General features: G+C 38.5%; 1 protein-coding gene across 1 annotated transcript in view; it reads right to left on the minus strand.

The window, feature by feature from the left end:
• Nucleotides 1-4,118: 4,118 nt before the first annotated feature.
• The window catches only part of LOC140227142 (trafficking protein particle complex subunit 11-like), a 40,801-nt gene continuing 28,207 nt past the window's right edge, over nucleotides 4,119-16,712 (minus strand). Inside the window, exons 25-29 of the mRNA XM_072307574.1 lie at nucleotides 10,999-11,050; nucleotides 10,098-10,206; nucleotides 7,385-7,604; nucleotides 6,654-6,821; nucleotides 4,119-6,237 (exon numbers count right to left, since the gene is read on the minus strand). Coding sequence (XP_072163675.1) covers nucleotides 6,205-6,237; nucleotides 6,654-6,821; nucleotides 7,385-7,604; nucleotides 10,098-10,206; nucleotides 10,999-11,050 — 582 coding nt within the window. The 3' untranslated portion in view covers nucleotides 4,119-6,204. The remainder of the gene's footprint in view (nucleotides 6,238-6,653; nucleotides 6,822-7,384; nucleotides 7,605-10,097; nucleotides 10,207-10,998; nucleotides 11,051-16,712) is intronic.

Raw genomic sequence — 16,712 nt, forward strand, 5'->3', positions numbered from 1 at the left:
TCTATCATAGACACACTGTGACTTGTAGATCTCTGCTGTGTAGGGGATTAAGAAATCTTAACACACACAAGCTTTGCTGGTTGCATGTGATTGTGTGCAATAGGGCTGAGGAGATAAAACATCAGTTTTCCATTTTTGCCATGCAGCAGATAGGTAGTAAGGTGGACTTGTGGATTTTTGAAGTCAAACTTATATAAATTAGTCAAATGATTTCTTGTATTGAATTGAATAATTAAAGATATGGAGATAGAGTGAAACTAAGAGAAAAGATAAATGAAGGACTGAAAGCAGTACATTGTGTATTTCAAATGAATTGTTACAAAGATATTCAGTACAGTGGGAGTCAACTGCTTTCTCTGCTGTGTGTATGTATTTGTGTTATAAATGATAGGCCTAATGGCTGTAATGCATACATTTAAAAACACGAGTGCAGGGATATTTGAAACATATTGCTATTTCTGGCTCCCTTGCACAGTCAGTCATCACACATAATGGCAGTTCATTTATGGCAATAAAGAGATAAGCTGCATGTCATTTCTTTTGTTCTGATTTAGCTTAATGGAAGAAGGATTTTTGGTTTTGTTTCTTGGGGTTTTCCCCCAAGCTTGTAGTGAATTCAGTGGGAAGTCTAATATTATGTAGGACTGACTTTGGAAATGAGCTCTCTCTATTGTATTATTGTCTATGTAACTGTATGTTCTGTAGTAATATGTTGACGATTCTGCTCATGCCAAAAAGAATAGAGCATATTGTTGTTTATGTCAATGGCAATGTTCTTGCTGACAATCATTATGTGATTATCTCATTGTGATAATCCATTGTTCTCGTGGGAAATGAAATTAAAGCGGAGAGTAACGGCATCGAAAGGTGTCCAACGAGGCCATTATGAAGAATTTTAAATATGTGAAGTGTTATTTATGACTCTGCCGAGCTTGTTTGTGCCGTGGATACGACAGCAAGAGACAGGGGGAAAAAAAGAGTACAATGGTCTGAATTCACAAAGGTAGTTTCTATCAAATCCATGCTATAAAGTTTATAGTCCATGAACAAAAACAAGAGCACAATAAACATGTCTTGCACATGAGCGTGTCAGCTATAGTGTTGCTTTAATACTGGCTGTCTCTTGAACCATGCAGTTTGTATCATTTGCATTTATACAGTTGAACTTTGTATAATTCATGGACTGAATTTAAACTATTCTTGTGCATTTCGGCAAATGTCATCACAGATATTTTGTGTCATGTATAGGTATTCTGTCACAAAGAGTACCATGTGAATGTTAGATTATGTTCAGTCATTACTAAGCAGCTAGCCATTCACTGAACCAATGTACAATCAATCCGAGATCTTTGTAATAGAGGATTCTTATTTCAAAGTAATCTATAATCCACAGCACAGTCTTTTAGGTCTCATCTGCCTTATGTTCTATAACTTGATCTCCCAGTCTTTAACACTACAAATGCTCCCAATAAGTATTTCAGTTCACATTTTTTTTTTCTCTTTGAACAAAGTTGTATCTGTTGAAATTCTGCATTTCTATTTTTATTTAAGTAGATCTTACATATTTTTTTTTCTTTTTAAGATCAATAATTGTACCCAATGCAATTAAAGTTGCAATCTTTGAAAATTTTGTGTGATGAATTTCAAGCCTTAAAATACTAATTTCATTTGTGCCATGCTGTCACATACAATTAAAATTGTTTAAAAGGATCGCTGATTTCAGCTCCAGCCTATGGACCTGTCCTTGCTGTCAGAGTGTAGAAGAAAAATCACAAGTTGATTCCTTTTTGGAAAGAGAGAGAGAGGGGGGGGGGGGGAGATATGAGTTTGGATGTTTATTGCAATCTTCCTTTGGGAGGGAGAGAGAAAGCTATGAGTTTGAGTGTTATCATCTTTATCTCATTTCAAGAGAGAAAGAGAGAGAAAGATATGAGTTTGGGTGTTTATTACAATCTTCCTTTGGGAGAGAGAGGGAGATAGAAAGATATGAGTTTGAGTGTTATCATCTTTATCTCCTTTTAAGAGAGAAAGAGAGAGAAAGATATGAGTTTGGGTGTTTATCTTAATCTCCTTTTGGGAGAGAGAAAGCTAGATATGAGTTTGGATGTTTATTTCAATCTCCATTTAGGAGAGAGAGAGAGAGAGAGAGAGAGAGAGAGAGAGAGAGAGAAAGGGTATGAGTTTGGATGTTTATCTCAATCTCCTTTTAGGAGAGAGAGAAAAAAAAAATATGAGTTTGAGTGTTATCATCTTTATCTCATTTTAAGAGAGAAAGAGAGAGAAAGATATGAGTTTGGATGTTTATCTCAATCTCCTTCGGGGAGGGGGGAGATATATGAGTTTGGGGTTTTATCTCAGTCACCTTTTGGGAGAGAGAGAGAGGGAGAAAGATAAAGAGAGGAGTTTGAATGCTTATCTCAATATCCTTTAGGGACAGAGAGAGAGATAATAGTAAGAGAAAGAAGAAAGAGAGAGGAAAGGTGTGGAACTGGAAAGAAAATGCATAGATTTTGATTTATACATGCTAAGTTTGCAGAATCAGAAGTGTTGTGCTTCTTGTCTTGTGTCCTTTATACGATGAAAATGATTATGGAGCGACCGAAGATCTGTCATCACCTTTGCGCCGTTTTCTTGCAACCATTTGACCTAGATACACATCACGCCCTCTATGCTGACTGTTGTCGTGGCTTCATCGGCTGCAGTGGTCAACAGTAATGACAAAAACACTTGGGCAGGATTTTCTAGAAAGTGAAGCTTTAAAATATCACATATGAGATTTTGTTGTCAGAAAGGTGAAAACAAGGTTAACAGAACCAGCTGTCATCTGTGTCCTACCCTGAAATATTCCTCCAAAGAAGAAATTTACAATTAAAATTGCGCTCAAACAACACAAGTGGCATTCACTTTGAGAGTGGGTTATGCTCAAGTCATTCAGCCATTTTGGATCTGATTATTATTATTTTTTTTTTTTGTCCAATATTCAAGAGTAAGATAATACCTTGTTTGTATCATATTTTATTGAAAACTGAGTAGCTCAAAGGATATTGAAAACAGATATATTTTTCATCAATTATTCAAGTTTTGTTCAGGCAAATTGGTATTTTGATCTATAATATTGACAGGAGATAGTTGTTACTTTGGAAATGACAAGGAAAATAACTCATGGTGAAATTACGGACTTTTGGAAGTTCCATGCTATCTCTGTAATTAGACTCATTCAGTGTTGGAGAAATCACCTACATTGCATTAACTTTTATAATCAATAACAGTTTTTATGACCCGAGGTCCCATGAACCACAAATTTGCCTCACTTGAAGCCCCCTCCCTTACCATAAAAATTCTGATTTTACCCTGTGCGTCATATACTGGAAAATAAAAAAATGGCTTAGTGGAAGATGTGGAGTCGAATATCATTTGAGTCGAATGAAAAATTCAGTTCCTTTCACTTAAAATACATGAAAAATTAATTGCTCGTGTCTGATTGTACCCTGTGCATCGTATACTGGGGGGGGGGGGGAGGAGGGGGAAATGGCTTTAGGGGAAATGGCAGAGTTGAATGTCATATGAGTCAAATGTAAAATTAAGTTCCTTTCACTTCAGATATATGAAAAACTAATTACTCCTGTCAAAGAGGCAAAATTTTCTCATAAATCTCATAATGCAATTAAAGCAACTTTGCTACACCCTTTGGTGTAAACACAATATCCTCCATTTCTTTAAAGTTTGAGGCTGCCGGTAGTAAGTCATTCGGTATGGGTGTTTCCTTGGTGAAAACACTTTTGAACTGTTGATTCACTGCTTCAGCTTTTGCCATTGGATCAGTGATCATAATACCATCACGTTTCAGTTCTCTTATTCCTGTATTATCAGTCCTGTTGTGTTTGATGAAGCCCCAAAAGCTCTTCTAGCCCCAAAATCTCTTCTTACTCTCAAATTCTGTGGTATCTTCATCGATAGAAAAAAGAGATTCCACATAATTCCAATAAGTTTTTGTGGCTGTTATACTGCATGCATTCAGATTAAAGAAACACACTATCTTCAGATTGGCATTTGCATGTGAAAGTTATCAAACATACACAAATGAGACACATAGTGTGTAATACACAAAGAAAACAATGTTGACTCCATATGTGCATTTAATAATGCCTATATGTGCACATCTTCACAAGATCACAATAAGTGGAATGAGTACATTGTTGGGAATAAGTGCCCCAGCATGCTTACACTTGCACATATATATGGGATTTTCATTACTTCCTAAGTCTACATATAGCTTTAGATTACTCTTCTGAAGGTCATCATATAAATTTCTCATTAATTTACCTAGGCCTACACATAATTTTATGATTGAAGAGGCAATACACTAGTCAAGCACATTGTTCAAGCACTTAACCATACTTGATGCTTGAAAACTGGTACAACTTGGCTAAAAATACAATACATGTACCTTTATGGAAAACAATTCTTTCTTGCTGCAAATGTGACCCTACCAAAAGTCACCCACACTATACTACAAATACAAATACTATACTGCAAATATCTCTTCAATTTTTGTCTTCATAATCACTAAGCATTGCAGAGTGAGGAAATAAGAGCATATTGTGCTTCCACATAAACATGTGGTCCAAATACTGCTTTCTCTACATGTTGAACAGACAAATGGAATATAAACACCGTACAATCTTTGTTACAATACCAGCTAACATGGCAACACATTAGTGACAATTCAGGGGAAGGGGTCACTAAATTCGAAAAAGTTTAATGTCACAAAAATGTCATATTCCATCCACGATTCTGGTCAAAAAGATTCTCATTTGCGATTAAAGCATCTTTTGCAGTGGCGGATCTATGGGGGGGGGGGGGGGCCACCGGGCGCGCACCCCCTTTTTATTTTTTGTTGAAACAAAAGAAATAAAAAGAAAGAACAAAAATGGGGGGGGGGGGCACTCCCCCTTTAATTTTCCAAAGGCGCGTCCCCTTTACAAAAATCCTGGACCCGCCCGTTTTGGCATCTAATGAAACAAAATTCACAGTTGCACAATGAAGATACTGACAGTTCGATAAGACAAGACATGCTACAGCTGTATTTCTCTCCGCAGTGGTCAAAGGTCAAAGCAGGTGTGATACAAACATCAAATATGAGCACAGGGCAATTAAGTTTGACACACTGCATGACCCATGACATGCAAATCTAGTCCATATAACAAAATAATGTTGATGTCCACCAATTCAGATCAAGTTGTGAATCATTTTATTGTACTGAGCTAGGGGAACTGCCCTTAAAGATATATCCCTCTAATTATCTACTGCATGTGAGCTTTTTTCAAGAAGCTGAGAGGTTTTACAGGGATCTTTTCCTCAAACGAGGTTCCAACTTTCTGAAAGATAAGCAGGAACCCAGCAAAGCATTTCACATTCGTCATTTGTAACGTTGCATGAGCAGTTGTGTACATGCGCTTTTCCAGTCACAAAGCTTGTGTTGCATCAAACGGTCTTTGCTTTTCAAAAGCAGCCAAAATAATTGCCACTGTGAGGTGAATGGACAGAGCATCTTGGCTATTAAAGCTGCATTCAAAAGTGTCATTTGTCATAAGTGACAAAACCAACCTAAGCCTGGGAATGAGAACATCCAGCAACTGTGCTGATGTGGAGATATATAGGTTTGATTTAGTAAGTCAATACAAACATTTTTTTCCCATGCACAGATAAAGTTGTTGGAATACCATATGTATATTCCTCGGTTAAGATCAGCAAAGTATTTCAAGACATGCTGGTCAGTAATGTGCATGCTATGGTTTCCCTTATATTCCTCTCTTTCAAGTTATCTTTCTTTCCTTCTTTCATTCTATCATAATCAGAAATACATTGCTGAGGACGTACCAGCCCAACACCAAACCTCTGCTCACTCGAAAAATTATTCATGGAAATACATGCACTGTATTTTGTAAACATTACAATTATTTCAATAACCACAGTAATCACTCAAATCTTATGACTGAACAGCCAACAGCTGCACATATTTTACAATGTGGGTCCTAGAAGATGCATACAAAACACCCAGCCAGCAAGAGATACCGTGGTTAATAGTCATTTCTTGATTTCCACTTGTACAGAGTTCACTTGCAGGTATTAGCCGTATCACTCAGCTCTCACTCCAACAGTGGAATAACTTTGTCTGAAATTCAGTCTTTCTTTGAAGCAAATTTAGCTGCCAACAGCAAGATCCTTTCCTTGAGGCTGCAAAGAATGACATCAAAGGAACATGGAGGCAATCAATCGTTACATATTGGATGAGTATCCATCTCAACTAACTGCTGCTTTTACAAATTTGCTCTTCAAATAGTGTCTATCCTTGGCATTCTGCCTTGAACAAATGATTTAAACATCAACTGACACCATCTTAATCTTGGAAAATGTTTCATATTTTTTTAAAAACAGGTGAAGAGTAAAAACTACTGTGCTTCTTATGTTATGATTAATACATCAATAAATATTACTGAGAAATTACATTGAAAACATTGCTTCGTGCAATAGACAATTCACAACTACACAGGTGAATAGCACCATTGAGTGTCTGCTCAGCAGATAATAATTCTCATGTCTGAAAGAGTCAAGTATGGCTAATCCTACATGGTTTGGAGAAGACAACTTACCTTGATGAAAATGTGCGAGGGCAGTATTTTGCTGATGAACTCCTCAGAGAGGTTGGGGGCGTACGGAACCTTGAGCTTCAGCCGTGGCAGTTTGACGTAGCCGGGCACCAGAGGGTAAAGGTTATAGGTCAGAGTCTGCTGTCCGGACGGCAGGATGCGGAAGAAAATCTGTGGCAGAGCAAGCAAGCAAGCGGGTTCAGCTGATGATACATTGTACATGCGAACCTCCTCAATCAGAGCTTCGTTTTGTTCTTCTGACATGTAAATACCTTTCTAACATATTACATTAACTTACTGATTTCATCAGGTATATACATTTTCTGTGCTGTGTATTGTAAGTTAGTGAAAAAAAAAGGATAAGAAAATGAGAGTCCATGCAAAGTCATCAGAGGCTTTCCTCCCCATTTTCTTCTATCCCTACCTGCTCCCCCTCCCCCCTAAAAAAAAGAGAAAGTATGACTATTTTAGCTATAAATAAAGTTTTTAGAAGCATTCATCTTGTGAGTCATAATGACAAAAAAATTCCTGCCATCGGTGATATCAGCTTTCTTGTATGTGAAAATTACCTCCATTTTCACAAGGATGATATCTAAACAGATATGTCTATGGCACATAGCATACCAGATTAACATACAAGTCTTGTGTTTTGAAATCTTGATTGCCATATAAAACAAGGCATTAGATGATATCCAGACTCTTTCATGCCAATTTCCATGCCGCCATATTTTTACCTGCTTGTGGCCAGAGAACATGAACGCATCACTGGGCTCCACGCTGGCCTCGATGGATTGCACGATGGACGTCTTGTTGGTGATTTCAAACTTGGCCAGCAAGGGCGCCCTCACGAGGCCGAAGGGTGGCAGCTGGGAGCTGATGTAGATGGGGAGTTCTTGGAGCGTAACTTCTGGGAGCGGCAGCACGGTCCTCACAGCAGGGAGGTCCAGGTCAGCCCTACAGAATGGGTGGAAACGACGCAATTTTTTTTTTTCTTCTTCTTCTTAAATGTCAAAGCAATGGCAAATCTCAAAAGTGCTGGTGCCATGGCTACTGCCGTCCAACAGCCAATCAGCTGTGAGCATTCTTATGTTGCTTTGGCAGGTAGAATAATTGACCACTGCTTCAATTTATGATTCCCTGTAGATTTTATAGTTGGTACACCCTGTTCCTGTAAGTAATTAACAAGTGACTAGAAGAAAGAGACCAAGATGCCAGACAGACTCCTGGTAGAACTTTTCATCCATTTTTTTTTTTTTTTATTCTGTGTTTTTAGTCAAAATCATTCCACAAGATGTACATTGCAACAAAGTTATTTCATCATTGCAGTTAGTCTCAGATTCAATACTTCATGAATTAGAAAGTATGCACAATCTCGAGAAAATCCACAAATTCCATTGCAAATCACTTGCACTGCTCTCTACATACCATCAAACCATACAAAGTATAGGATCAGGTAAAACACTTGTTACAGACAGATTAACTATTAAAGACAGTGCCCCAAAACACAGCACAGCCTGCGGGAGACTTTCCATGTTCACCCCAGATGATGGAGACTGTAAATGTGACCCTGCACCTCAAAACAAACAAAAAGTCGCCAGACATGAAGTTTTAGTTAAGACCATATGTGACCGTGCACCTCAAAAAGAACATAAAGTCGCACACACTGATTTTGCGTGAGGACTGTAAATAAGTGAAGTGGGTCAACCTAGCCAAACTTGACTTATTCATATTTTCTGAAAGAGCAGGTCTTCTTTTACATTATGCTAAAATTTGGTATCATGAAACGGGCAGGAAAGTGTGTTTATTCAGCAGTTTATCTCAAACATTTTTGGTAGAATAGTGTGATTAGGTGTGTCTTTAGAATTTCTTTTTCATTTCTGAAAAACCTTGTCCACACTCTTCACTTTCAACTCTAATAACTTTTGAAAGGATAGTGCTACTGCTTTGAAAGTTGGCATTGATTATGGACAGAATGTGTTAATGAGGCATGCTTAATTTCAGTTTAATCTGATAATCTCTTCATTGTTGTTACTCTGGTGATTTACTTCATGTTTTTTATCCCATTCATCGCACAGCCAGCACGGTTTGGTAAAGATTAAGCGCTTGAATAGACACTGTACTTCAGAGCCTCTTTTCTCAGTTCACACTTTTCCTGAGTTTGTGCTTTCTTTCCAACATTTAGATAGGTTAGGAGAGTCCATTTGATTTGAGTTATACATCATTTTAAAGCTTAAAGTCTGCTCTTTCAGAATATGGTCTTCACTAAAAATTCATGTCTGGCGACTTTTTGTTTGTTTTGAGGTGCAGTGTCACATATTCTGAAAGAGCAGACTTTAAGCTTTAAAATGATGTATAACTCAAATCAAATGGACTCTCCTATAAACCTATCTAAATATTGGAAAGAAAGCACAAACTCAGGAAAAGTGTGAACTGAGAAAAGAGGCTCTGAAGTACCGTGTCTATTCAAGCGCTTAATCTTTACCAAACCGTGCTGGCTGTGCAATGAATGGGACAAAAAAAAACATGAAGTAAACCACCGGAGTAACAACAATGAAGGGATTATCAGATTAAACTGAAATTAAGCATGCCTCATCAACACATTCTGTCCATGAACAATGCCAACTTTCTAAGCAGTAGCACTATCCTTTCAAAAGTTATTACAGTTGAAAGTGAAGAGTGTGGACAAGGTTTTTCAGAAATGAAAAAGAAATTCTAAAGACACACCTAATCACAATATTCTACCAAAAATGTTCGAGATAAACTGCTAAAAAACACACTTTCCTGCCCGTTTTATGATACCAAATTTTAGCATAATGTTAAAGACGACCCGCTCTTTCAGAAAATATGAAAAAGTCAATTCCGGCTAGGTTGACCCATTTCACTTATTTTCAGTTCTCACGCAAAATCAGTGTGTGCGACTTTATGTTCGTTTTGAGGTGCACGGTCACAAATGGTCAGGGCACTAAGCGTCTGGGATGAGTCTGGGGTGACTCTAGCCTGAGGTAAAGATCAGTCTAGACTAGACTGTCTAGCACAAGTCTAGCACAACCTCCAAGAGTTGTGCTAGACTTGCGCTAGATGAGGGGACTCTACACGTACATGGTCTCTGGGGTGAACACATTTCTATTGACCTATGATGTGTGTGGCCGAGTGCGCGTATGAGCGCCCCAAAAATTGCCATCAAGGTCAAGAAACTGCCGTCTCTCTCAAGGAGAAATGCCCGCCCACTGATTCCCATAGAAATGTATGCCGATCTCACACTAGATGACTAGGGACTCTAAACAAGGGTCTCTCTCACCCTCCTGATGAGTTAGTATTAAAGACACTCGTTTCTGTCTGGCATGTCCCTTGAGTGTCCTCCTGAGGTCCTCCTAGACAAGGGGACTCTAAACGGGGTACAGGATTCCCAAAAATAGAACAGTAGTTAAAAGGAGACATATTAGTTACCTCTTCCATCCTACTGCATACTGGCCCAGTGAGATGAGACCAGACCTGGTGCCCGGCTGGGATTCCATGCAGATACATTCTGTAGAACTTTCCGAAGTCTTCATCGTCACTGTGGCGTGTGTGTAAATGTGACACATGAATCAGATTTGATAGTACAGCAGTAACAGAGAAGCAGATCGCATGAATGGAGTGCCGGAGACATGCAGAGAGCTACTCTCCCTGTGGGTTCTATTTTGTGAATTCCTGTACTTGTGTCAAGCTCAATACAGCAGATTGTACTAGCGATGAAAGTGATTCTGACAATGACATTTACTTTCACCACTTATGCTTTTCTTTGATGAAAAGGAGAGACACAATGATAACAAACTGTCCACATTCTGGCTAAAACCTCTTGAACAGGAGAAAGGAATTGAGCAATAGGGAAGAAATGTAGATTAATCACAAGAAATGGGGGGGGGGGTGGGACAAAGAAAAAGAGAGATAGAGAGACAGACAGACTGACAGTCAGACCACCAAGCAGAAACAGGGAGACAGAGAGTAGAACAAAAGGAGGAACTTCAGTAAAATGTTGCGAGTACCAATCAAACACAGCTTTCTTCCAGCTTTAAGGATATTGCCAAACAATAATCTAATATTACTGAGCTGACTTTGTAGCTTTAGGTGTTAAAAAGTGGATGCACCTTATACACATTTGGATGTTCAAAGCATACACGATACTGAAAAACAACTGCTATCACAAATGCTATTAAAAGAGTAATCTGCACTGAGGCTATCAAATGATGTCTATACATAGGACTTTCTGAGGAATCAGACAATAGCAGTTATGATTGATGAAATATATGTTCCATGCTATGAATGTACCAATTGGAGAAAAAATGACTTTGGCTTGGTCATGACTTACCATTTTTTATTTGTGACAGTCGATCCTCGTCAGTTGCTCGCACATGATCATTCTATAGAGAAAGAAAAAGATACAAAGTCATCCAGTCAGTAGAGACTTGGAAATAACTCACCATAAGAAACAGACACCTCAAGCTAGTCAAAATTTTACTACTTGAGCACTTTATCACCAATGCTTAGTCTAGTAAAGAATGTCTGCTTAAATACTACAATCAATCAGCATACTGTAGCAGTAGAGCAGAAATAAAAAGAGCTCACATTTATCATAGTGTGGTATTGAGAACACATGCATCGAGTGTCCTTTAATCTTTTTGGTCAAACCTGGAAGTGCCTTTCAATTTTTCCCATGAATGTAAAATAAAGCTCTGGGTAACATACATCATACTTTTGGGTCAAATGTTGACTTATCTTGCAACTGAGTGATTGCGTTATGCTGTGACTATCTACTCACATTACAGCGTTCCCACTACCCTGAAGATGTGGGCTTCAATATCTGCAGCATTGCTACAAAGATTCGGCAGCAGATTACAAGAACAACTCCCTGAATTTGAATGAATTTCAAAATTGAAAGTGCTGTTTGTTGGCAGACATCCTTCATAATGACCACCAGCCAATGGGATCGCATAATCCCTGAAGTCAGAAGAATGAAAATGACACACAGTTGTCATATCATAGCATTATTTATATTCCACATACTAATAGTAGAGCAGATAAGCCCTCAAAATCACGTGAATTGTGCAAAATTTGACTAAAGCATGAAACTTTCACCAGTGTTAGTACATACCATAAGATTTATTTTAAGATCGGGAGGTAAGTCTGATTTGCCCTCTGATGACCTCCAGAGGTCAATGTACTTTAGATATCAGAAAATCGATGTTTTTTAGACATTTGCAAATGATATATGTAGTTATGATGCACTAAACATGCATTTATACCACAGAGAAATCATTTCCAGATTCAACAGAGCACTGACAGGTTTTTACCTTTGACCTCTGATGACCTCCAGAGGTCAATGAACTTTAAATATCAAAATATTGATGTTTTTAGACATTTGTGAATGATATGGTTATGATTCACTAAACAGGCATCTATACTTCAGGGAAACCATTTCCTGATTCCCCAGAGCATTGACAGGTTTTAACCTTTGACCTCTGATGACCTTTGGAGGTCAATGACCTCAAAATATTATATTGATCTGTGATGTCATTGGTTAATGGTAACCATTGTTAAGATGTACAAAACAAGCATATCTGTCTTACAATGAAATTGTCTTCATATTCTAAATAGCAGACGAGTTTCTACCTTTGACCTCTGATGACCTTGAGAGGTCAATGACCTCAGAATATCAGAATATTGAAGTATGACATCATTGGTGAAAGGTCAAACATGGTAAAGATGTACAAAACAAGCATATCTGTGTACAATGACATCGTCTTCATACTAGTATTCCAAGGCACACAGACGAGTTTCTGCCTTTGACCTCTGATGATCTCGAGAGGTCAATGACCTCAAAGTATCAGAATAGTTTGGCATCATCAATGGTAAACATGATGATGTTTTAGAGAGCACTCGTAGGCCCTGTTTATTAACGAGCCATTACCGTTCACCTATGAAAATCACACAAGGTCAAATACCTCGAATGAAATGTGAGGATGTTAATATTGATACCGCGATAGTTAATAGTTAATAATTGTTTATAATGTAGGGCTTACAAACCATGCATTTCTGTTACCAAAAAAGTGGCTACTCATTCCGCAGAACTTTTCAGGTAATTATCTAAGTCGGGTATGTGCACAGAGTAAGGGGTGTCGATCTGTTTTCACGTGGGGGGGGGGGGGACTTGGAAAATATGTAAAAGCATAAGTTCATGGTGCAAAGGAATGAAGCGGAGGGGGAGGGGGAGGATGTAGGTAGGGGATTGGATTTTTGCAGGTTTAGACCTGAAATCAGTGATTCAGTGTAGCTCTTGTTTAATGTGTGCGTCATCACTTATACGGAAGTTGATGGGGTGTGGGCGCATCTCACCTACCCTCCTTCCAAAGACGATTTTTTTTTTTTTTTTTTAAGAATCTGATGCATACGTTTTGGGGAATATTTGGAAAATTATGGATCACCAAGGTGTACCAAGTCTATATGGATGGGAACCCAGCAAGCGCAGCGTTGGCGAGGGTAGGGTATTCCACTCCCATTCGACAGAGCTCTTGTATTTTGAGAAATGAGATTCAACGACTTGGCACACAGGCACTTTTGAAGGAATACCTCGAAATTGTATCAAAAAAGGTGTAGTAAGTCAGCCATCTATGGAGGAAGACCAATCGACAGAAGGATGTGGGTGGAGGTATCCCCCTCCCACATTATGGAGCTTTTGCATTCTTTTGTTTGCAATTCAATGATCTCGTGCCACTCTTGGTTGAACTACCATTTTGAAAAAAAAAGTCCATACCCAAATGTGTAGCCATAATCATTGCATGGAGGAGAGGTTGATACAGCGAGAGGAGGGTATGAAAGGGGCTGTCCCCCAATCCTTCCCATGCGAGGGAGCCTTTGCAGTAAGAATAGAAATTTAAAAAAAAAAAATCTAGTATACACATTTATGATGGAATATTTGGGAAATTAGGAGTGTACCAAATCTAAGGGTAAAAACCGAGGAGGGATTGTTAATTGAAAGATACACTACCCCCTCCAACAAGAGGGATTTTCTTTAATATGTCGGAACTGAAATTAAAGATCTAGTACATACTTTGTGATGATATAGAACAAAAAATGGGACAAAAGCACTGAGCGTATATGGAAGGGGACATAACGAAAGATAGTGTGGGGGAGGGGGTATGCAAAGGAGATTCTGCCTTTTAATCTGGTGCATACTATAGCTGAAATGTTCAGTGACAATTCATTTTCTGTCAAAAAAGTGAAAAAAAATCTCAATCTCAGGAAATACTTGGAGGCAAAGTTTTATGTCCCCACCATTCCCCCTCCCATATTTTCTCGGGAGGCGGGGCAAATGCCTCTTGTCCTCCAAAATGAACAATCGTGCATATATAGGAAAGCCTTTTCATCTTTGGAATTCAAATAAAAATATCTCTTAAAAACATTTTTTCATAGAATAAGGGAAATTATCATTCCCAAAAGTATGTTATATCTTTGGAAGGAACCAAGCAGGGGGAAGGAGTCTATCGAAAGGAGATATCCCCTCTCACAGAAGGGAGATTTTGCATTTCAGAATTAAATCTTAACAATCCGATGCACACTTACAGTGAAAAACTTGGGCAGTTTTCTGTCTAAAAAGCAAAAAACAACAAACAACAAAAACTAACAACAACAAAACATAGTCCACATCTCAGAATTTAATGGGGTGGGGGTCAACTATCCCTGCCACCACCCCACCCCTCCTCCAAACTGATGCCCCGGTATGTGCATGTGTTTTATTCCACTTGTTGAAAAGAAGAGAGAGTTTTAGGAAACAATATTGTTCAGTGGTCGCTATCCCAGTCAAGTTAATTGTTTATCAATAAGGTGATTTCCTTCACCTGTATACCTTAAGATGATGTAGGCCTGGTATTTGCCTTGCACGTTATTACATCTATTTCTTTTTTAGTATTCTCGTTTATATTTTGATGTGAAAGTTGTTTACTTTGCCACGATTTTATTTGTACATAGAAAAAATAATCAAAGACTGAAAATGAAACTGATACAATATTTAATGATTGACATGATGCACATATTGTGTATTTCTATAGCAATAAAAGTGCGCAATTCAAAAGGCGTGTACTCATTTCACATGAACATTAGCGATGATCCTCTGACCCCTGGAGGATATTGAAAGATACGCATCAAAATGTAAGAATATTGATGTCTGGTATCATTGGTTTGTAATGGCCAGCTGCTTATGAAATGATAATTATATTTTAAAAAAATGCATTTTGTGTGTGTTTGTTTGTGTGTGTGTGTGTGTCCAAAATTGTATGCAGAGTATTCCACACACAGTTCAATTTTGACTTCCATCTAGGACAATGAGCGGTTACTTTTTTCTCAACTACACTGTAATATCAAAATCTATTGAAAAAACGCGGTGGCGGCTGGGTCTAACACATTATCATTCCTTTTCGTTGGAGATCCATGCGGGATGGTCAAAACAAACATAAAAAGATAGATATCTCAGACCTAATTGTTATAACAAAGCATCATATCCTCATATACCCAACCCAACCCTCTATGCCCAGACAATGTAAACCACCCCATGGGACTTACTTGGAGCTTTAGAATATCCGTTGTCAACAGAGAGAGACATCCAAACCTTTGCACATGCCGACTAAGATCTGCCATGGAACTGATTGGTATTGGCTCTGCATCATTGACAGCAGATCTCGTTTCCTATTCTCCTTCTTCTTCTTCTTCTTCTTCTTCTTCTTCTTCTTCTTCTTTATACTGTGTAATCTTGTAATATTCTGCCATGGAGCCTTTTCTTAATTGGTTAAAGAAGGTATCCAAAGAGCTATATGAAGCAAAAAACAACAAACAAATGCAAAAACAAAAAGAGTGACATATGTATCTTTAATAACAGAGCTGAATATTGAGTATCTCTCTCCTGAAGTGTTTCAAAGAGATACAAGAGACAGTGGCCGAGAGTAGCCGCCACCTTTTTTGGGAGTAGGCCGACTTTGTGTTCTTGCAAATGATGCCTGACATTTTTAGTCATTTGCCCTTTTTGAAGAATGCAGCAATAGAGCCATAACTTCCTGCGGAGTGAATATTGTGGGGTTCTTGATGCAGAACATCATCGCTGAATTTGCCTGAGCTGTACTTTCTTACAGGGATTGCCATTGTTGTTTTGTTTTGTTTTGCTTTGTTTTGTTTTTCAAGTGTGGCTGTAACACTGCTTGTTTTGCATATGATGGTCATTGCAGCTAAAGAGTGCATATCTTCTCTGGATCATTCCAAACTTCATGATGTTTCACCTGGGTGAATGGATCCCAGATGATGCATGCATATTCCAGGACAGTCCTGAGCGGCATGGAGTAGCAAAACACCTGAACTTTATGATACTCGTATCTTCGTCTGGAGAGAGTCTTTGGTTGAAGTATAACCTTTTTAAGCTGCTGTGGCGATTTGATTCCAGCTGAGCCTCCTATTGGAACTCCAAAATATTTTGCACAATCCGCTTTCTCCATGGTTTGCCATGAATGCTTATCTATTTCCTGGGTAGGTCTCGGATGGCAATAGCTAGTTGCAATACACAGGATTGCTTCATGTGGAATGCATGTTGGGCCTCACAGTATGTCGAAGTTTTCAAGATGGTCCATGATGTCGCAGCTGTGGACTGTATACTCCACGACCATGAGTCATTCATCGCAGTCATACTGTAACAACCCACCAGCTTTACACTGGCCAATACAGGCCCACCAGCTGGAAACTATGCAAATATTGCCCATGAGCTTGACACTTAGGCAAACCAGTCCCATAATGAGTCCGACAAATGGGGGAAAAGATCTATGAGACTTACACTGAATAGATTAAACACTCTGTATATCAGTCTCGTGGGCCTTGTTTTCCTGCGAGTGTCGAGATAATGGCCATATTTGCCTATATTTGCTAGTCTACATAACTAACCCAAACATAACAGTTGTATTTGAGGTCACTGCCATCACTCAAGAAACTTAAGCTTATTTCTGAAGTAATTGACCTCTCACATTTCAGAGACCTGTTACTATAAACCAA

Source organism: Diadema setosum, chromosome 4, assembly GCF_964275005.1.
Source record: "Diadema setosum chromosome 4, eeDiaSeto1, whole genome shotgun sequence".
Classification (NCBI taxonomy): Eukaryota; Metazoa; Echinodermata; class Echinoidea; order Diadematoida; family Diadematidae; genus Diadema; species Diadema setosum.